At 38.9% G+C, this 22,968-nt stretch overlaps 2 protein-coding genes across 2 annotated transcripts in view; both read left to right on the top strand.

The window, feature by feature from the left end:
• LOC133664521 (cytochrome c oxidase subunit 6C-1) overlaps window positions 1–5,324 on the top strand; it is a 29,575-nt gene extending 24,251 nt beyond the window's left edge. Inside the window, exons 3-4 of the mRNA XM_062069256.1 lie at window positions 4,943–5,073; window positions 5,233–5,324. Of these exons, the coding sequence (XP_061925240.1) occupies window positions 4,943–5,068 (126 nt within the window). The 3' untranslated portion in view covers window positions 5,069–5,073; window positions 5,233–5,324. The remainder of the gene's footprint in view (window positions 1–4,942; window positions 5,074–5,232) is intronic.
• A 2,582-nt stretch (window positions 5,325–7,906) lies between these two features.
• Window positions 7,907–22,968, top strand: part of LOC133652162 (serine/threonine-protein kinase 4-like) — a 37,633-nt gene continuing 22,571 nt past the window's right edge. The window contains exons 1-9 of the mRNA XM_062050605.1: window positions 7,907–8,342; window positions 17,400–17,480; window positions 17,560–17,688; window positions 17,918–18,032; window positions 18,154–18,318; window positions 19,197–19,364; window positions 19,897–20,034; window positions 21,226–21,360; window positions 21,438–21,648. Coding sequence (XP_061906589.1) covers window positions 8,299–8,342; window positions 17,400–17,480; window positions 17,560–17,688; window positions 17,918–18,032; window positions 18,154–18,318; window positions 19,197–19,364; window positions 19,897–20,034; window positions 21,226–21,360; window positions 21,438–21,648 — 1,186 coding nt within the window. The 5' untranslated portion in view covers window positions 7,907–8,298. The remainder of the gene's footprint in view (window positions 8,343–17,399; window positions 17,481–17,559; window positions 17,689–17,917; window positions 18,033–18,153; window positions 18,319–19,196; window positions 19,365–19,896; window positions 20,035–21,225; window positions 21,361–21,437; window positions 21,649–22,968) is intronic.

The raw sequence follows: 22,968 nt of genomic DNA, 5'->3' as shown, positions 1-22,968 counted from the left end.
ACATGTTAAGGCCCGTCTTAAGTTTGCCAATGACCATTTGGATGATCCAGAGGAGTCATGGGAGAAAGTTTTGTGGACAGATGAGACCAAAATTGACCTTTTTGGTCATAATTCCACTATGCGTGTTTGGAGGAAGAAGAATGATGCGTACCATCCCAAGAACACCATTCCTACTGTGAAGCATGGGGGTGGTAGCATCATGCTTTGGGGGTGTTTTTCTGCTCACGGGACAGGATCACTGTACTGTATTAAGGAGAGGATGACTGCAGACATGTATTGTGAGATTTTGGCCAAAAACCTCCTTCCCTCAGTCAGATCATTGAAGATGAGTCGTGGCTGGATCTTCCAACATGACAATGACCCAAAGCACACAGCCAGGAAAACCAACAAGTGGCTTCGTAAGAACCATATCAAGGTTCTGGAGGGGCCTAGCCAGTCTCCAGACCTAAATCCAATTGAAAATCTTTGGAGGGAGCTGAAAGTCTGTGTTACTCAGCGACAGCCAAGAAACCTGACTGATCTAGAGAAGATCTGTGTGGAGGAGTGGGCCAAAATCCCTCCTGCAGTCTGTGCAAACCTGGTGAAGAACTACAGGAAACGTTTGACCTCTGTAATTGCAAACAAAGGCTAGTCTACCAAATATTAATGTTGGTGTTCAAATACTTATTTTCAGCTTTATCACACAAATAAATTGTTAAAAAATCATAGATTGTGATTTCTGGATTTTTCTTTTTAGTTTATCTCTCATACAGTGGACATGCACCTACCATGAAAATTTCAGACCCCTCCATGATTTCTAAGTGGGAGAACTTGCAAAATAGCGGGGTGTTCAAATACTTATTTTCTTGACTGTATATATATATATTTATTTTATTATATATATATATATATTTATTTTATTATATATATAAATAAAAGAAATACTTGAATTTTAGTGTTCATTTATTTACACACACACACACACACACGCACACACACACACACACACACACACACACACACACACACACACACACACACACACACACACACACACACACACACACACACACACACACACACACACACACCACTCACATCTACTCATTGTTGTACTTGAAAGTACAATGCTTTGTTAAGGGTTGAATTGTCCATCCTCTTTCTATTCTCTGTCACTATTTTTCTAACCATGCTGAACACCCTCTCTGATGATCAGGGACGTGCACATGATTATAGAGGGGCAGGGGCTCAAAGTCAGAAAAGGGCAGGAATTTTTTTTTTTACACAATATGGAAATTAATGTAAAATTAAATTTGCTAATTTTGTAGGTAAAAGTGATTGCCATTTCTGTGTGTGTGTGTGTGTGTGGCCCTTTAAGGTATGACAGCATGAGAAGTGAGTGACGTCAGTGAGTGAGTGGGCGAGAGAGGTGAGGCAGCGGCGACAGTGAGTGCGTGTAGGTGCTCTAGCTTAGTGGATGGCTGCGTGCAATAAAGTCACAAAGTTGCAACAAACCGCCGGGCTCGTCATTCACCCTCAGCTGTAAAGACCCTCTTCCGGGTAAAGTGAAGGTTGTTAGACCCGAAATACGTGCTTTCCCCCCACCCACAGAAAGCACGCCTCTTCTTTTCCACCGGAGTGCTCCAATAAAACACACTCAGATCTTCAGTTTCTAGCCGATACTACATAAAAATAACGTAAAATAACGCAGTAACGCATCATGCAGTAACGGCAACTGAGTTACTGTATATAAAAAAATAACGCGTTAGATTACTAGTTACTGCCGAAACTAACGGCGTTACAGTAACGCGTTACTTAGTAACGCGTTAGTCCCAACACTGTATATGAGGTCAAGTAATTGATTAATGTTGAAAAACGTATTTTTATATATATATATATATATATATATATATATATATATATATATATATATATATATATATATATATATATATATATATATATATATATATATATATATATATATATATATATATATATATATATATAAATAATCAGTGACGTGCAGGCAGTTGAGGCGGGGCCTCAACGTGCCATCATGGAAAGAAAAAAAATGTAAGGAGAAAAAAAAAAAATTAAATTGTTATATGTATCCAGTGATTATACTATTAAGTTATTTTCCATTTAACTTCACCAATTTTAGATTATTTTTATTCAAAATCGCTGAATTTTCACAATTTCCGTTCAAATACTGAGAAGAAACTTGCTGTGATCAGCAGCCAGTTGAGGCACGTCACTCAGTTGAGTCTCACATGGATTGCGCAATGACTCGGCTAACTGCTGGCCTGCTGTGCAGTGAGACCGTATTGCTATAGGAATTATATTATACATTTCCATAGTTTAGTTAGCTGAGGTATATAATGTACAGTGTATTTTGTCAACAACTGTATGTGTGTAACGTATTTCTTGTGCTGAGCAATCATAAAACGGCTGCGAAGACGCACTGGCTGAGGCTCGCAGTAATCCCGCCTCCTTGTGCTGGATAATGCACCCCCACCGTAGAATGCACCCCCTGACGGGAGTGTTATATCAACTAAAGCCCACACTTAAACTTTCCATAACTTTAAAAAAGTTATTTAATAAGGAGCCAAAAAGTGCAAAAACAATAATGTTCGTGTTGGAGGAGTTGTGAATGACTGCTGGGCCACAACATTAGGTACACCTGCAGACTGCAGTACGGATTTCATATTTCAGTCATTCACAACTCCTCCAACACGAACATTATTTTTTTTGCACTTTTTGGCTTCTTATTAAATAACTTTTTTAAATAGATTCAATCTTGCACGTGGAAAGTTTAAGTGTGGGCTTTAGTTGATATAACACTCCCGTCAGGGGGTGTTTCTACGGTGGGGGTGCATTATCCAGCACAACAGCGGCGCATGGACTTCATTTGTAAGTAAAGGTAAGACCATAATAACGTTTTTTTAATTAAAAGTGCTTTTTTGAGTGCTACAGTTTATGTGTAAAGTTAAGTTAAAGTATCAATGATTGTCACACACACACACTAGGTGTAATGAAATTTGTCCTATGCATTTGACCCATCCCCTTGTTCACCCCCTGGGAGGTGAGGGGAGCAGTGGGCAGCAGCGGCGCCGCACCCGGGAATTATTTTTGGTGATTTAACCCCCAATTCCAACCCTTGATGCTGAGTGCCAAGCAGGGAAGAATGCTGGTATGAGCTTTTAAACACAACCCGCTAACTGCTGCCAATCAAATGGTGAATAAGATACTCTTTAGGGTTCATATGTTTGTAAATCTGACTGTGATGAAGTCAGTGCCTCACCAGCCATGAACCTCACTGCACGTCACTGATATATATATATATATATATATATATATATATATATATATATATATATATATATATATATATATATATATATATATATATATTTATATATATATATGTATATATATATATATATATATATATATATATATATATATATATATATATATATATATATATATATATATATATATATATATATATATATATACATACACACATACATACTTACATACATACATTTATACATACAGTATATTATTTATTTATTTTGCCGTTTTTGTTCACATGTTAAAGGTGTTTTAATGAATATACATGCATGTTTAACATATAGATTCCTTTCTTTCATTAAGACAAGAATATAAGTTGGTGTATTACCTGATTCTGATGACTTGCATTGATTGGAATCAGACAGTAGTGCTGATAACGTCCATGTTTTCAAATGGAGGAGGAAAAAAAGTTCCTCCTTTCTGTCTAATACCACATGAAAGTGGTTTGTTTTTGGCATCTTATTTGTCCAGCTTCTATATTAGTTTTTATACACTTTACAAGAAATACATTGGTGGCAAACTCGTAGCTTGTTTGCGCTGGCTTTCGGAGACTCTTATTTTGTTAGCGCAGGCGCGATAGAGCAGCACTTTTATTGTGAAGACAGGAACTGTGCGGTCAGTGCTTAGGCTTTTGACAGGAAGTGTGGTTAAAATAAAAAAGTGTCTTTTTTCCTTTACACTTTTGATTGATTGATTGAAACTTTTATTAGTAGATTGCACAGTACAGTACATGTTCCGTACAATTGACCACTAAATGGTAACACCCGAATAAGTTTTTCAACTTGTTTAAGTCGGGGTCCACGTGTGACGGTCATGTGACCGCCTGGCTCTGTTTGATTGGTCCAACGTCACCAGTGACTGCATCTGATTGGTGAAACGGAGTCAAACGTCACCAGTGATTGCATCTGATTGGTGAAACGCAAGCATGCGATAGATCCTACTTTGAAGGTCTGTCTGACAAACAAAGCGTGCATTAACAGATCGATAAAAATCAGTAGCGAGTAGCGAGTTGAATGTAGTTAAATGGAGCGGAGTAAAAATAGCGTTTCTTCTCTATAAATATACTCAAGTAAAAGTATGTTGCATTAAAACTACTCTTAGAAGTACAATTTATCCCAAAAGTTACTCAAGTAGACGTAACGGAGTAAATGTAGTGCGTTACTACCCACCTCACCATGAATACATGGAAACATGTACAGTTAATTCATGTGATATGTATTGGTATCAGCCGATCTCATTTAATAATGATCGAAATCGTGAGCTTAAATCCCAGATGTTTTGTGACTGAGGCAAATTAAAAACGTTTCCTTGTCCAGTCATGTAACTTGTCGTTGTAGTTTTCTTAAAAGCAGGGGCGCTCTACCACCCTACACAGCTTAAAATGAATGTTAAGATCTTGTTTTTGTTCTCGTGCACCCAATATCGTGTATTGTCTCGTGACATGAGTGCATCATCACACCCCGACTGAGCACTCAGCGTTCAGTGTGAACGCACTTAAGCACCAAAGATTAAGTACGGAATAGTGCTAATTTAAAACCCAGAAAAGTTGTTTAAGTGACATTTGCACATGGTTAACTGAAATGATGTGTTTTATGATGCTCAGTACACAGTGGCGGAGCCCAGGAAGCAAGCGTATGCGGACTTCTACAAGCAGTACGACTCCGTCAAGGAGTTCAACGCCATGAGGGAAGCGGGAGTCTTCGAGAGTGTGCGTCCTTCTGGAGAGTAAAGATGGTGAGTGTTTTCTTGATCAACTTGTCATCTTTTCTGGTTATTTTTCTGCCTGAAGTGTCAACAAATACAGACATTATGATTTTTGAACATAGTATTTCATTTAAGTAAATGTTATAATGAATGCTTCCTTTTATTTCTATAAATTATTTTTTCTTCCAGATTCTTCCTGCCACTCATTCTCGCTGTGAAGTTAATTCTCTTCCATTTTTGGATGTCAATTGCTAATAAATAAATGTATCTATTAAACCAAACGCCTTTTGTTTACTTTGTGAATGGAATTTATCAAGCACAATTTTTCTCATGATTGTTTGCTTGTTCTGTTTGGCGAAGGTGGTACATAACTACACCAAATACTTTGTAATTCATTCATCATTCCATCCATTTTCTACCGCTTGTCCCTTTTTGGGGTTGTGGGGGGTGCTGGAGCCTATCTCAGCTGCATTCGTGTGGTAGGCGGGGTACACCCTTGACAAGTCGCCACCTCATAGCAGGGCCAACACGGATAGACAGACAATATTCACACTCACATTCACACACTTGGGCCAATTTAGAGTTGCCAATCAACCTATCCCCAGGTGCATGTCTTTGGAGGTGGAAGCCGGAGTACCCGGAGGGAACCCACGCAGTCACGGGGAGAACATGCAAACTCCACACAGAAAGACCCCGAGCCTGGGGATCGAACCCAGGACCCTACTATTGTGAGGCACATGCACTAACCCCTGTTCCACTGTATTTCATTCATATTTTTAATCAATCAATCAATGTTTATTTATATATTCCTAAATCACAAGTGTCTCAAAGGGCTGCACAAGCCACAACGACATCCTCTGTTCAGATCCCACATCAGAGCGAGGAAAAACTCAACCCAGTGGGATGACAATGAGAAACCTTGGAGAGGACCGCAGATGTGGGTGACACCCCCCCCCCCCCTCCCCTCTAGGGTTTATCGGTGCAATGGACGTCGAGTGGATCTAGCATAATATTGTGAAAGTCCAGTTCATAGTGGATCTAACATAATAGTGAGAGTCCAGTCCGTGGTAATTGAATTGAGCTATTTTGGAAAATAATGTCCAGTAAAATTAATAAATTAGCATCATATATTAACTGTTTAATTTCAGGTGACATTGGCAACATTAAATTGGCCGGAGAGTGTGTATGTTGTCTATTTGTGTTGGCCCTGTGATGAGATGGCGACTTGTCCAGGGTGGACCCTGCCTTCTGCCCGAGTGCAGCAGGAATAGGCTCCAACCCCCTCTCGCGACCGAGAAGGATAAGCAGTAAAAAAAAGGAACGGATAGATAACTCTGATGTAAGAGTGATTAGACTTAGACTTAGACAAACATTATTGATCCACAAGGGACGCAACCGAGAAGGATAAGCAGTAAAAAAAAGGAACGGATAGATGACTCCGATGTAAGAGTGATTAGACTTAGACTTAGACAAACATTATTGATCCACAAGGGAACTTGTTCCACACAGTAGCTCAGTTACAAAGGATGGAAAGAATAATGCAGGTATAAAGTAGACTAAAAATGAACCATAGTAGCAATAGAAAATATAACTAGGGCTGCAACTAACAACTAATTTGATCATCGTTTAATCTGTCGATTATTACTTCGATTAATCGATTAATAATCGGATAAAAGAGACAAACTACATTTCTATCCTTTCCAGTATTTTATTGAAAAAAAAACAGCATACTAGCTCCATACTTATTTTGATTATTGTTTCTCAGCTGTTTGTAAATGTAGCAGTTTACAAATAAAGGTTTATAAAAAAATAATTTAAAAAAGTAGCCTCTGCGCATGCGCATAGCATAGATCCAACGAATCGATGACTAAATTATTCGCCAACTATTTTTAAAATCGAATTTAATCGATTAGTTGTTGCAGCCCTAAATATAATATATATACAGTATATATTTACTAGAGATGTCCGATAATATCGGCCTTTTGGTTTTTTTGTGTTTTTTTTTTATTAAATCAACATAAAAAACACAAGATACACTTACAATTAGTGCACCAACCCAAAAAACCTCCCTCCCCCATTTACACTCATTCACACAAAAGGGTCTGTTTCTTTCTGTTATTAATATTCTGGTTCCTACATTATATATCAATATATATCAATACAGTCTGCAAGGGATACAGTCCGTAAGCACACATGATTATGTGTGCTGCTGGTCCACTAATAGTACTAACCTTTAACAGTTAATTTGACTCATTTTCATTAATTACTAGTTTCTATGTAACTGTTTTTATATTGTTTTACTTTATTTTTTATTCAAGAAAATGTTTTTAATTGATTTAAATTATTTTTATTTTTTTTATTTTTTAAAAAGGACCTTATCTTCATCATACCTGGTTGTCCAAAGTAGGCATAATAATGTGTTTATTCCAATACTGTATATATCGGTATCGGTTGATATCGGTATAGGTAATTAAAGAGTTGGACAATATCGGATGTCGGCAAAAAGCCATTATCGGACATCCCTTATATTTACATATATATATATATATATATATATATATATATATATATATATATATATATATATATATATATATATATATATATATATATATATATATATATACACACACACACATACAGCTTATATATCAATAATTAGTTCATTTTCTACTAATGTGTTCTCACAGTTTATCAAAACAGTCAGTTTGCATTATTTATAACGATTGTTTTGACATGTCATTTGTCAAAGTAATGACATTACAGGTTCATTACACTTTGTAAATGAACTAGACTGGTTTCTGCCGCCCTCTGTCGGTCTCATAGACTGGTTTCTGCCGCCCTCTGTCGGTCTCATCCGGCACTACAGGCTTTGTCCCGCCTTCCTGCTTCTGCTCTTCCTTGTTCCTCCGAAGTGTCTCCACTTGCACTGTTCAACAAGTCTTAAGTTGTCCCCACACTGGAGGAGCATGGACATGCTGACAGGGGGACCATGTCCGAGAGGGACGTGCACACTAAGAGCACATCGTCTTAGGATATGAGAAGCACATTAAATCTATTTTTAACGGCGACGCTGCTGTACAACTAGCTGCTAGCCACTTAGCACGATAACAGCTAGCATTTTTAACGGCTGGTTGCTCGACCCCAAACTGACTTAGCTGTTAGCCATTTGGCAGGTAATCTTGCGGGAGGCCGGTGGAGACAAGCTGGTCGAGTTCGTCTGCGGACTATAAATAAGTTGAGCTGACGACCAGCATGGAGAACAAGGACAAAGTGCAGATGCGGAACCATCCTCGCAGGTAACACTACTGTCTCATTTGCCTGTATGTCTCACCTCTGCCATTGGGAGAACGTTAGCAGGTTTACCAGGACTACCTTCACTATTATTACATTTACTAGCGTCAACTGAATGACAGCAATCATCCTTGTCTCTGTCCAGATAGACCTCACTCTAGTACTCCAGCATGCTCAAGTTATTGATCGCTCTCAAGACATTGTAACGGACAGGTTCAAGTTACCGATAGTGTTTTTAAAAAAAAAGACGTTAACTATGTTATACACGTTTTGCTTAGCTTCAAGTCATTGGTTGCTTTTAAGTCTTTACTACTAGCAGACTCAAGCTATTGATCTCTCTAAATCTAATCTAAATACTTTGTTACTCGCAGCTCAAAGTTATTGGTTGTTCTAAAGACCATTACGAGCAGGATGTTGGTCTTAAAAAATTGGAGCCAACACGTTTCAAGTTGTTGGTTACTAGGTATCTCAAGTCTTTGTTACAGTCAGCTTTAATTCATTGGACGTTTTAAGTCTTTTTTACTAGTAGCTTTTTTAACAAATGTGTGTGTCAATTTTTTACTAGTAGCTTTTTTAACAAATGTGTTTGTCAATCTATAGACTTTACTTGCAGCTCAAAGTTATTGGTCATTCTAAAGACCATTACTAGCAGGATATTGGTCTTGAAAAATTATAGCCAACATGTTTCAAGTTATTGGTCACTAGGTATCGCAAGTTTTTGTTACAGTCAGGTTTAATTCATAGACCGATTTAAAGTCTTTTTTTTCACTAATAGCTGGTCTTTCTGAAGCCTTTTTTAACATATGTGTTTGTCAATCTATAGACTTTACTTGCAGCTCCAATTTACTGGTCGTTCCAAAGACCATTACTAGCAGGATATTGGTCTTAAAAAATTGTAGCTAACATGTTTGAAGTTATTGGTTACTCAGTATCGCAAGTCTTTGTTACAGTCAGCTTTAATTCATTGGACGCTTTAAAGTCATTTTTACCAGCAGCTGGTCTTTCTGAAGCCTTTTTTTAACAACTGTTTGTCAATCTATAGACTTTACTTGCAGCTCCAAGTTATTGGTCAATGGTCACTCTATTATTTCTTGTCTATTACCATTGTTGGTATATTCATTATTCCTACATTGTTGATACAAATTATTGTTACAGTGTAATAATTATTGTTACCTGTGGTAATGCAACTATGATACAACATCTGTATTATAATCCTTGAACAAAGTAACAGTGAAACTCATGTGAATAATCACTGAATGGAGAAATAGAGAAAAATGATCTTCTTCCCACTCCCTTTCAGGCAAAACTGGACAATGATGCATTACATACTATACATTACCTTTTGCACTATATTAATTTATATTATTATGTGTTGTCAACTTTGTACTTTTTTATGTCATTGCCTGAAATAAATAAATAATGAATGAAAAAATGAAACTCTAAAGACTTTTACTGGCAGAATCACGTTATTGGTCACTCGAAAGACTTTGTAACTTACAGGTTCAAATTATTAGTCTTAAAAATGTGTAGCTAACATGCTCCAAGTTATTGGTCACTCAGTATTGCAACACTTTGTTACAGTCAGCTTCAATATATCGGACGCTTTCAAGTCTTTATTACCATCAGCTGGTCTATCTAAAGGCTTTGTAACATATGTGTTTGTCAATCTAAAGACTTGTACTTGCAGCTTAAAGTTATTGGCTTCTCCTAAAGACTTTAATACAAGAAGGATTCATTCTTTTTTTAAGACTCTTTAGCGAACATGTTCCAAGTTTTGTAGCCAACAAGTTATTGCTCACTTGCAACACTTTTTTACGACTCACACTCAGCTTTCAATCAATGGTAGCTTTTAAGTCTTTATTTCTTGTAGACTCTTGTTTTTTCTAAAAAAATATAGCGAACGTATTTGTTGCTCCAAAATCTTTGTTACTATTAACTCCAAGTTGTTGGTCACTCCAAAAACCGTTACTTGCTACATCAAGTTTTTGGTAGCACTAAAACAGGTTCAAATTATTAGTCATTCTAAAAATCTGTAAAGAACAGGTGTAAGTTATAAGTAATTATAAAGAGCAGGTTTAAGTTATTTGTCGCTGTAAAAACTTACTAGAAGGTTCAAGTTGATGGTCGCTCTAAAAACACTATTACGAACAGGTTTAAGTTATTGGTCATTTTCAATTGATTTGAAAGACTTCTCTACTCCCTTTGTTGACTCCTGGTTGGCTTACAAATATTGTCTGGGTTTGAACGTTGTTTCGTCTTATCAGCGCGTTGTTGTTGACGAAAGACGACTTTCCTGTTCTACTCATCATCATGTTTATAGTACTCATCTTGAAGTCCTGCCATTCTCATCGTAACTGGAACAGATTAGCAAAGATTGTTAGCTACACAATCAGATCAGCTCAATACAAACATTTTACAACGATAATAGTGTTGACTTTTGATTGACACTGCCAGAGAAATATCCATTTAAAAATATGTTTGTCATTCTTACTGTGTCATACTGAGAGCTGTTTCTAATATAATAATATTTGCACCCTGTCGTGTACTTGAACTGAAGATGATCAGAGGGATTTTGAAAGCAGATTTGGACTTTAAAAGAGACGTGTGCACATTTTTACTGTTCTATTTGTGTTCATGCTGATGTTTGATGTTACAAACTTCATAAGGGATCTTTTTAGGTTTTCTTATCTATAAAGAGTCAAGTGTATTTTTGTCTTCTGGCTTGCCGTGACAGTCTGAGATGGAAATAAAGTCCTCACTGAGATTAGTTTAAAGGCCTACTAAAACCCACTACATCAATGATGAAATCTTAACATTGCATGCCAATACGGCTGGGTTAACTTATAAAGTGCAATTTTAAATTTCCCGGCAAACTTCCGGCTGAAAACGTTTCAATATGATGATGTTTGCGCGTGACGTCAACGGTTGACGCGGAAGTATTCGGAGCCCATTGAATCCAATACAAAAAGCTCTGTTTTCATCTCAAAATTCCACAGTATTCTGGACATCTGTGTTGGTGAATCTTTTGCAATTTGTGTAATGAACAATGGAGACTGCAAAGAAGAAAGTTGTAGGTGGGATCGATGTATTAGCGGCGGACTACAGCAACACAACCAGGAGGACTTTGATAGCAGACGCGCTAGCCGAACGACCTCACCCTTCACTTCCTCCGTCTCCGGGCCACCAACCGCATCTGTGATCGGGTGAAGTCCTTCGTCGTACCGTCGATTGCTGGAACGCAGGTGAGCACGGGTCGTGATGAGCAGATGAGAGCTGGCGTAGGTGCAGAGCTAATGTTTTTAGCATAGCTGTGTCGAGGTTCCGTAGCTAAGTTAGCTTCAATGGCGTCGTTAGCAACAGCATTGCTAAGCTTCGCCAAGCTGGAAAGCATTAACCATGTATTTACATGTCCAGAGTTTGGTAGTATTGTTGATCTTCTGTCAATCCTTCCAGTCAGGGACTTATTTGTTTTGTTTCTATATACAGTAAAGCCCGATGGTATCATGTTTGCTCAGTAGCTAAAGAGCTTTGCCGATGTATTGTCGTAGAGATAAAAGTCACTGTGAATGTCCGTTTCGCGTTCTCGACTCTCATTTTCAAGAGGATATAGTATCCGAGGTGGTTTAAAATACAAATCTGTGATCCACAATAGAAAAAGGAGAGAGTGTAGAATCCAATGAACCCTTGTACCTAAGTTACGGTCAGAGTGAAAAAAGATACGTTCTGCACTGCACGCTAGTCCTTCACTTTCACGTTCCTCATCCACGAATCTTTCATCCTCGCTCAAATTAATGGGGTAATCGTCGCTTTCTCGGTCCGAATCTCTCTCGCTGCTGGTGTAAACAATAGGAAAATGTGAGCAGTCCTTCCTCCGGTGTCGTCACGCTACTTCCGGTAGGGGCAAGGCTTTTTTTTATCAGAGACCAAAAGTTGCGAACTTTATTGTCGTTGTTCTATACTAAATCCTTTCAGCAAAAATATGGCAATATCGCGAAATGATCAAGTATGACACATAGAATGGATCTGCTATCCCCGTTTAAATAAAAACAATTAATTTCAGTAGGCCTTTAACCCATCTTGAACAGGCGCATTCTTGCTAATGCAGATACAGACAATATAAATTATTTAAATTTGGCCGACGGTAGAGTTTTTAATACTGTCATTGCATTGTGATAATGCATGTTGATTAGACATTGTAGCTGTGTCTGCAAAATTAACAGCGACAAGCGAAGAAAAACATTTTTGCATTCTAGCTAATGTCCTTCCACAGTACAAAGTCAGCTTCCATGGTGGCAAATAAACTTATTTACAAGTATCATGCCTGCAGCGCGAGGAATATCTAAACATGCTACATTACACACCGTTGGAGGATATACTAACCGCTAACCATAAATATTAAAAATAACGATAAGTATAATATCATTATTAGATCCATACTATAATAGCTAAATTTATATTTTTCTAATATCAACATTTTTTGTTTGTTTTTGTTATTGTTTACAAACTCAACGAATAAGTCACTGGACACAGAAGGACTTTAGGAGCAAAAACCAAAGGATTTAAATCAGAACCAATAGTAGAATATAATTGTAATATTCAATTGATTATCATCAAAAACATCCTGTGTTTTTGTCTTAAACATTTTAAGTCTCAGTATCAGCATTGTTATGACCAATACTGCCCCTGTAACTACTTGGTTTTGGATCGATACCCACATTTGTAGTATCGCCCAAAACTAATGTAAAGTATCCAAACAGAAGAATAAGTGAATATTACATTTTAATAGACGTGTAGCTAGAACCATGTTACAACATACAGTATAGTAACCAGATATTAACAATAAATTAGCAAGTGCATTGATGATAGTTGAGAAAATATTACAACTGGAAATGACGCAGTATGTTCAGTGTTTCCCACACATTCATTTATTTGTGGCGGCCTGCCACGAAAGAAGTGCGTCCGCCACAAATAAAAAAAAAATAAAAAATAAAAAAACAATTTTTTTAAAAAATTTTTTTGTCCTGTCCAGCTTTTCAGGCAAATCATATAGTTGATGTAGATGCCCATATCGGCTGTTCAAATTTACTTTAAAAAAGAGAAGTGTAGGATACTTCTCTTGTTGCCTTATTTGTATTTGACTTTATTAAATGTATTTATATTATCATTTGGTGCAGCCGGGCCGGAGCAGGAGGGGATAGAAAGAGAGAAAAAAGAAGACAGAAGGGGAAATTGTGGGGACAAGAGGGGGATTAGACAGAGAGACAAAAACAACAGCAGCAAACACAACAACAACAACAACAATAGAGCAACATCAGCAAATACGACATGTACAAATATGATGGTAGACAAAAACAACAACAGCAAACACAACAACAACAACAACAACAATAGAGCAACATCAGCAAATACGACATGTACAAATATGATGGTAAAAGTAATAGCAAATAAGCAGTTAGCGAAAATAAAACACAATACAGAAATGACAATGAGCATTATTACACTACAAATGGAGCAATACAAATACCAATAGAAATAGCGCTATTGATAATGAACAATACCAATACTTTACCTTTATTATCAACAATACAGTTGTTCAAATGCAACAATACATATACTTGTACGTAATGATAACTTGAGATACGAAAGAATGCATAAAAATGGAGGGGAAGAAAGAGAAGCAACCTACATTACCTTTTAGATTGTTATAGTAACAATAGGTTAAGCTTTGTCAGTGAGCTCTTTGTTCAGTGGATCAGATGTTTGATGAAGCTCTGTGTCTATCTACCACCACTACTGTTTTCTGTTTATTTGTTACTGACTGGCAGGACACCTCTGCCTCTGTTTCACTTTATGTTGCTGGTAAATAATATGGTTGTAGTAGTAGGCTAAAGTTAAATTATTTAGTATGCACTAATTAAAGGGGCAGAGCTTTAAGAGACATTTTAGCTTTTATATTTTATAAGATATATTTTTTGTAAGAACCACAATTAATAAATATATTTCAGTGAATAACTTATTGTTAAAATCTGTATATAAATATGTACATAAAGTGTTGTAATTATATTGTAAAATGGATGGATGGATGGATGGATGGACGGACGTTTAAAACAAAACTGTTATTATTAATTAGTAAGTATACATTTTTTGAGCCTTTTGAGAGAAAATCATATCATTGTAGTAAATTATGCAAATTACTCGATGATGTCATGGTGACCACGCCCATAGTCACGCCCATAGTCACGCCCCCACCGCCACAGGTATCTTGGCAGTTTATGGGAAACACTGATGTTACTGCATGTCAGAAGATAAATTAGGAGCCTTAGTAACCTGTTTTTAAAATGGTTCTATTATCATTTATATACCAGATATTATATCGATGTATATATCGTTATCGCAGGAGGCTGCAATATATATTGTGATATAGATTTTAAGCCATATTGCCCACCCTTAGTTAATAGTTTAAAAACATTAATGTGTCCACATGAATATTATTTTTCTCTGAAAGAGGAACTTTACTTTTTTTTAGAATTTTCTCTGTCATTTTACAATCCTTATGTGAGAAAGTCACACACATGTTTTTTCTTTAAAAAAAAAAATCCATTCTGACTCGTAAATAAACGCTCGCAAACGTCAGCTAAACAGGAGTCGATGAAGCGCTCTAAAACATCCAAAAGCCACCATCATCATTTTATATACACGCTGTAAGTACACTATATTGCCAAAGGTATTTGGCCACCTATCCAAATGATCAGAATCGGGTGTCCTAATCACTTGGCCCGGCCACAGGTGTATCAAATCAAGCACTTAGGCATGGAGACTGTTTCTACAAACATTTGTGAAAGAATGGGCCGCTCTCAGGAGCTCAGTGATTTCCAGCGTGGAACTGTCATAAGATGCCACCTGTGCAACAAATCCAGTCGTGAAATGTCCTCGCTCCTAAGTATTCCAAAGTCAACTGTTGGCTTTATCATAAGAAAATAGAAGAGTTTGGGAGCAACAGCAACTCAGCCACGAAGTGGTAGGCCACGTAAACTGACAAAGAGGGGTCAGCGACTCAGCGGATGCTGAAGCGCATAGTGCAAAGAGGTCACCTACATGTGACCTTCCAATTAGCCCATGTACAGTATGCAGAGAGCTTCATGGAATGGGTTTCAATGGCTGCATCTAAGCCAAGTCCAATTCAAAGCGTCGGATGCAGTGGTGTAAAGCACGTCGCCACTGGACTCTAGAGCAGTGGAGACGCCTTCTTTGAAGTGATGAATCACGCTTTTCCATCTGTCAATCTGATGGACGACTCTGGGTGGGAGGTTGCCAGGAGAACGGTACATTTCAGACTACATTGTGCCGAGTGTGAAATTTGGTGGAGGAGGAATTATATATATAATAATAATATATATAATTATAGTGTGGGGTTGTTTTTCAGGAGTTGGGCTTGGCCCCTTAGTTCCAGTGAAAGGAACTTTGAATGCTCCAGGATACCAAAACATTTTGGACAATTCCATGCTCCCAACCTTGTGGGAACAGTTTGGAGCGGGCTCCTTCCTCTTCTAACATGACTGTGCACAAAGCAAGGTCCATAAAAACATGGATGACAGAGTCTGGTGTGGATGAACTTGACTGGCCTGCACAGAGTCCTGACCTGAACCCGATAGAACACCTTTGGGATGAATTAGAACAGAGACTGAGAGCCAGGCCTTCTCAACCAAATTCAGTGTGTGATCTCACCAATGCGCTTTTGGAAGAATGGTGGAAAATTCCTATAAACACACCCCGCAACCTTGTGGACAGCTTTCCCAGAAGAGTTGAAGCTGTAATAGCTGCAAAAGTTGGAGCGGCATCATATTGAACCCTATGGGTTAGGGATGGGATGGCACTTCAAGTTCATATGTGAGTGAAGGCAGGTGGCCAGATAATTTGGGCAATATAGTGTATGTACGTATGTAATGTAGTAACAGGCACATTCATAATCACATGAAATATTGACTTATTTTGCTTATTTTAGCATACAAAGGCATATTAATTTCACAGAAGCATCACAATGTTCACTAGTCTCTCAACAACCAACACTAAGCATCATGCAGCAGTTTTGCTAAGTGCTGAACAAGATATACACAATAACACAACCACTTACTGTACAATGTCTACTCTCACTAGGATGCCGACTGATGGGATGTTCATATCTTCCCGTTTAGATGGAAAACTAATCATAATCCTCACAAAGGGTAAAAAAAAGTGCCGCTAACTAGCGTCTTTTTGTGTCTTTCTCGTCATCTGCGGGTGTAAGTTGGATGTCAAAGTATACCAACTTCTTGGTCAATGGCCTCACCCGTCTCTGTCTATTCTTACTAGGATGCCGACTGATGGGATATCCCGTTCATATTTTCCCGTTTAGATGAAAAATTAATCATAATCCTACAAAGGGTAAAAAAAAGTGACATTAACTAGCGTATTTTCGTGTGTTTCTCGTCATCTCCGGGTGTAAGTTGGATGTCAAAGTACACAGTACCAACTCCTCGGTTTACGGCAACCTTTCTCTTAAACAGGTGATTTTTAATGTAGAATTAACTTTCACCAGCTCAGAGGCGATACACCACCCCTCCAGCTACGAATGTCAATATAGCAGCATTAATTTAATAACTATCAATACAATTTATTTGGGATAGCCCCTTGAGATGCAAAATCCCGTTCTCAAGGGCGTCCCATAAACTAGTTAGGTCTCTGTGATCACGGCGCGGCTTAAAATAGTTTGTCTGCGTAAATGCTTATAATACAATATCACTAATACTTGGTAATATTCAGGTCACAAATGTAAATGGAGTATTGTTGGCAGTGTTTTAATGTTTTTTTAGAGGGCTTTATAGGTGGAGTAGTGTACTCTCATTAGCTGCATTGTGAGCCACCTTGTACTAGTCGTATTTTCCGAGTTAGAATGCATAACAAAGATAAACATATGAGTTCTTGTCTTACATAGGGATTGTGAAAGATACGCTAAATTCTATAAAAGTGCAGTTCCCCCTCTACCTCCTTGTTTTTGCTAATCTTTCTTTGTGCATGTGTTACAGGCAGCTGAAGAAGCTGAGTGAGGACAGCCTCACCAAGCAGCCAGAGGAAGTGTTTGACATCCTGGAGAAGTTGGGTGAAGGGTAAGTCGCCCACGTCTTTCTCTCTTGTCACTCCTCTTCGCTTCCTATTTCTCAACTTCCTGTTGACGTTGCGCTGCAGGTCGTACGGCTGCGTGTTCAAGGCCCATTACAAACAGACTGGAGAGATTGTGGCCATCAAACAAGTGCCGGTGGAGTCAGACCTGCAGGAGATCATCAAAGAGATCTCCATCATGCAGCAGTGCAACAGGTGGCTGGCATTTGTATGTTAAACAGTCACCTTCATTAATCACACCGCATGCAGAACCTTCTTTGCAAGCGACGTATGGCCCTAGCATTACACTTGATATAGGTTCTTAAAGATGCTCACATTTCAAGGTTTTAAAACTGATTGCGTTAAATTGGTGCTGATGGTTTACTTTGTGCTATGAGACAAAGAACTTGAAAATGGAGGATGTTGTTCACTTTTGTTTGTCCAGTCCACATGTGGTGCGCTACTACGGCAGCTACTTCAAAAACAGCGACCTGTGGATCGTCATGGAATTCTGCGGGGCCGGATCCGTGTCCGATATCATCCGAATACGTAGCAAGACGGTAATCCTCGTATGAAAGCTACTTGAATTAACAGGAAGCACTTTAAAAAACTTAAAATATGACTGAATAGAATAATCCAATGATTGTTTTTCTCGTTTCTTATCTTTCTGCATGTGTGCAGCTCACGGAAGAAGAAATCGCCAGCATCTTGCAGTCGACTCTGAAGGGTTTGGAATATCTTCACTTCATGAGGAAAATCCACAGAGACATAAAAGCGGGAAACATCCTGCTCAACACTGAGGGTCAAGCCAAGCTGGCGGACTTTGGCGTCGCCGGTCAGCTGACAGTGAGTCCGCATCCGCCTTCTCGGTAGGGATTCACGATAAAGAACATTTAAACCGATCCCAATAATTTTCAGACCTTTAAAACCAATATTTATGTATGTATATTTACACACAATTTTGTGAAGAAATTAATTAACAGTTCCTTCTTCTACCTAAAATGTATACACTCAAAACAAAAAATATTCATTTTAATGTCAACTTTTTCGGCACTGCTGTTTCAGTGATCAAAGTATTTTTTCAGCGGCTGAATTTTTGGTGCATCATTAGTCAATAGTGCACAAATAATAAGCTATATGTATCGATTCATATTGTAACGACCTGCTAGTGTTAAATGTTTATATTCGTGTGTGGGATTGGCAGAGAATGAGGAAGTGTAGTGTGTCTGCACAGAGAAGGACGTGTGTGCACGGGAGGGAATACGTGTTGGAATTGGGCTTGTTGTTAGCATAAGATTGCCAATAAAAGGTTAAAAGCGCGTCAGACTTTGTGTGACTTCCTCTGAAGGTTACAATATATTATATTACATTTTTTTTCTCCTAAAAATATTTTTATTTTTGGCTTTTATTTTGCTGTGGCGTTTCACCATGATCAATTAATTGAAGGGAACACCCTGCAAATAAGCGACAACATCGTAGGGGGAAATGGGGCAAGAAGCCAGGCAGCATGACAAACCACTACTGATAGTACAATGACAAACACATAATAAGCCTTCATTACTATTAGCTCAATTTATCGGTTGTATTTTAATAATCGGACATATCAATTTGACGTCATAGTTGCAATTATCGGTCGATAGTTATCAGCCGCTGATATTATCGTGCATCCCTACTTCTCGGCGTGTCGGACAGTCCGAGCCTCACTTGCTTTAGCCTCTCTCTAGGACACCATGGCCAAGAGAAACACTGTGATCGGCACACCCTTCTGGATGGCTCCGGAGGTTATCCAGGAGATTGGCTATAACTGTGTGGCGGACATCTGGTCTCTGGGAATAACGGCCATCGAGATGGCTGAGGGGAAGCCGCCCTACTCCGACATCCACCCCATGAGGGTAAGGTGGCATACAATGTGCTCTTTTTAATCTCCAACTATGTCCTCTGCCTTTGTGTGAATGCTAAGACACAACCTAAATAAATGTCTTAATGCATCACTGCTGGGAATGTAACAATATGAAAAATTCATATCAAGGTATTGTTGAATATGCTCAAAAGGTACTTATACACAAACTGAAGTCTGTTAAACAGAGTTTATTTAAAAACAAATATCAGTAAATGAACATACACACTGTACTTTTCTGGCAGAAAAAACAAAGTATTGTTCTGTCTTCTTCAAAAGCAATATACGGTAATTATTATTTGAGTGTTTGAATATGTTTATTGTCTTCCATTTTAATTTGTAAAGGTTTTATATTTTTTCTTAATTTTAAAGGAAAAACGGGTATCATACATGGGTGAAGACGGCTAATTTGTGTTGTATTCGTGTTAGCAATTCCCAGCATAAGACCTTTTTGATTTAAACATTACGAAGTCACAGCATTCACGCTCCTAGATTTGTTGATGAACGTGTGGATTATCTTCTGCCAGGCTATCTTCATGATCCCTACCAACCCTCCCCCGAAATTCCGAAACCATGATCTGTGGTCGCCACAATTCCAGGACTTTGTGAGCCAGTGTTTGGTGAAGAACCCAGAAAACAGAGCCACCGCCACACAACTGCTGCAGGTATGCACATGCTAACTATACATTCGCATTTGATTTTTAAATGTTGTGTTAGTGGATCCATCAGTGAAGGCTTAAAATGTGTTTTTTTGTCTCCACTCTTGGTGTGGCTTCCTTGTTCTGATTTGGGATGCAGAATATTTTTTTTCAAGCCGATACTTATTTATATCTATTATAGGTGGAAAACTTTAGGCACCTCACGATTCGATCCGAATGCAATTCCTTGGGTGACGATTCGATTGTCAAACAGTTTAAGAACAACATTTCTCAACAAGCTATTGCAAGGAATTTTAGGGATTTCACCAAGTATGGTCCGTAATATTATCATCAAAAGGTTCAGAGAATCTGGACAAATCACTGCACGTAAGCAGCATGCCCGTGACCTTCGATCCCTCAGGCAGTACTGCATCAAAAAACGACAACAGTGTGTAAAGGATATCACCACATGGGCTCTGGAACACTTCAGAAAACCACTGTCAGTAACTACAGTTTGTCGCTACATGTGTAAGTGCAAGTTAAAACTCTACTATACAAAGCGAAAGCAATTCATCAACAACACCCAGAAACGCCCCCGGCTTCGCTGGGCCCGAGCTCATCTAAGATGGACTGATGCAAAGTGGAAAAGTGTTCTGTGACTTGCTGTCCTGCACCATCATTTCCATGAGGACATTTCTGATCTGTTTAGCCTTGGGGTTGTTTCTGGTGGGTTTTTTTTTACTTTTTCCGAAAGTCTTTTCTTTGAGGCGGGCCTTGGTCAGCATCTTTGGCGGCGCAGACGTCTTCATGGGCTTTCGGGGCACCGATGCTGGCGGTGTTTCGGAATGGCTGGCCACTGGTGTCACAGGGTAGAGTGTTTGCAGAGCGCAAAGGATGTCTTCCTCTGAAGGAATAAAGTAGCCATGTTTGTTTACACTGTGAGCTCAGGGGACGTTCGGACCGCCTAGGAGGCAGGAGCGCTTGATTTGTTGACCCTAACCCACCTACAGCACAGTATCGATTATCTCATTGGAGCGACTATTTTTTAAATCCCGTTATCGGATTTATCTGTGACGTCATAATACTTAATCGGTCCAATAATTATCATGCATCCCTTGTTCTGAGTGACAAGGTCAATAAGAGAGAACCCTGTCGCTTTACTGGACTTAAAATTGTAAAAAAAAAAAAATACTAAACTCTCATTTTCTGTTCTTTCAGCATCGCTTTATTAAGTCTGCAAAACCCAGCTCCATCCTCAGGCCGCTTATCACCGACGCCATGGAGATCAAGCTGAAGAGACAAGAGGAGGCGGAGCACAGAGAACAGGATGCGGACGACGACGACGACAACTCGGTAATGTCCCTCATTGCTGCGCATACGTAACACTCTTCTTGACGTGACAATATGACAATAGGAGCTCTGTGTTCCAGGAAGAAGACGAAGTCGACCAGGGCACTATGGTCAGGGCAGGGCCGGGTGAACCGGGAACCATTCGCGCAACCGGCTGGCTGACAGGCTCACCCAGCGGCAGATCAGGCACAATGATCGAACACGACGACACAGGAACCATGCAGTCACAGCTCGGCACCATGGTCATTAACTCTGACGATGAGGACGACGAAGAGGCAGGGACCATGAAAAGTAAGACTTGCTAACATGGTAGACTTGTTGCTAGAAGTATGATATGGACTTTGATGTTACATGCTGATTATGTGTGTGTTTGTGTGAATGCAAACAGTGAAGTCACACACACCCACACGCTCTCTTGTTTTTCATCCACCAGAGGGTGTACTAAGCTCATTAATGACTTTGAGCTTTTATTATCAATGAAGCTTCCACCCAAGGGAAGCTGGGATAGGCAACCCCCGCGACCCCGACAGGGACAAGCGGTAGAAAATGGATGGAAAATTAAGAAGGGTATAGTTCAATGTGGAGCACACACACACGCAATGCTGTCATGCATTTTGGATGGTTTTGATCCTAAGACAGGAATTTATTTATTTGACGCAACATCAAAACAAAAAAAATTGGATGTGACTCAGAGGTGTACTTTAGCCTTTTTGCATATAGTACATTTAGTTTTTGGACCAACCCCAGATATCTTTTCATTTCTTTTTTTCATGTGGAAACGTGCAGATGTTATTTACACTGGCCTCAGCTATGCACTCAATAATAACAAAGCAAAAAAAAAGAAATAAAAAGTGACGCACCCCATGGACATTATGTGCTATGAAGACACTTCAAAGCAGAATGTTGCATCAAAATACATCAGTGATACTCAGTCTGACATCAGAATATTTGGTTAGTATTGAGCTCAAAAACGGCAACATTTAGTCTTTCTGATTACATTACTGCTGTGTGCCTGTGTGCGTCCGTGCAAGTGTGCTTGCCTTTGTGTGTACGTGTATTCTCAGCTAATGACAACAAAGGGTCCTAGGCATCCAAACGAGCCATTAGATCAGATATCGATCGTCCCTGATGGTTGTTAATAATGAAGAAGCTTTTCATTTCCAAATGATTCACCACAAATGTAATGCTAAGCATTCCGCTGCGTGATCTGAATGTCAGAACACACAGCATTCGCCAGCTCTGTCCGCCATGTCTTCACTTTAGTGACAAAGCAGATTTGCGTAGCTTACATTAGACGCAGAAGAATCTCTTCATCATGGTCTCCTTTAGACCTGTCCAACTGGCGGCCCGGGGCCTACATCCTGCCCTCCAAAGCTTTTCCTTTGGCCGGCCGAACATCATCCAAATAGGCTTGATGAAACCACTAAAACTTGGGCGGCCAATGTGTGCAGTACTCCCGCCACACAAGGGGAAACAGCGAGGCATATGTTTCATAATGAAGCAGCTGTGGGGTGGGTAGAAGAAGAAGTAGACGACTCATTCAAACTTAAAATAAAAAATCTAAATTAATTGCGGAAATCGGACCTTTAACAACAGATGGACAACAAAAGT

This window comes from Entelurus aequoreus, linkage group LG01, assembly GCF_033978785.1.
Source record: "Entelurus aequoreus isolate RoL-2023_Sb linkage group LG01, RoL_Eaeq_v1.1, whole genome shotgun sequence".
In the NCBI taxonomy this organism is placed as follows: domain Eukaryota; kingdom Metazoa; phylum Chordata; class Actinopteri; order Syngnathiformes; family Syngnathidae; genus Entelurus; species Entelurus aequoreus.
This window is presented reverse-complemented; position numbering and strand designations above follow the sequence as displayed.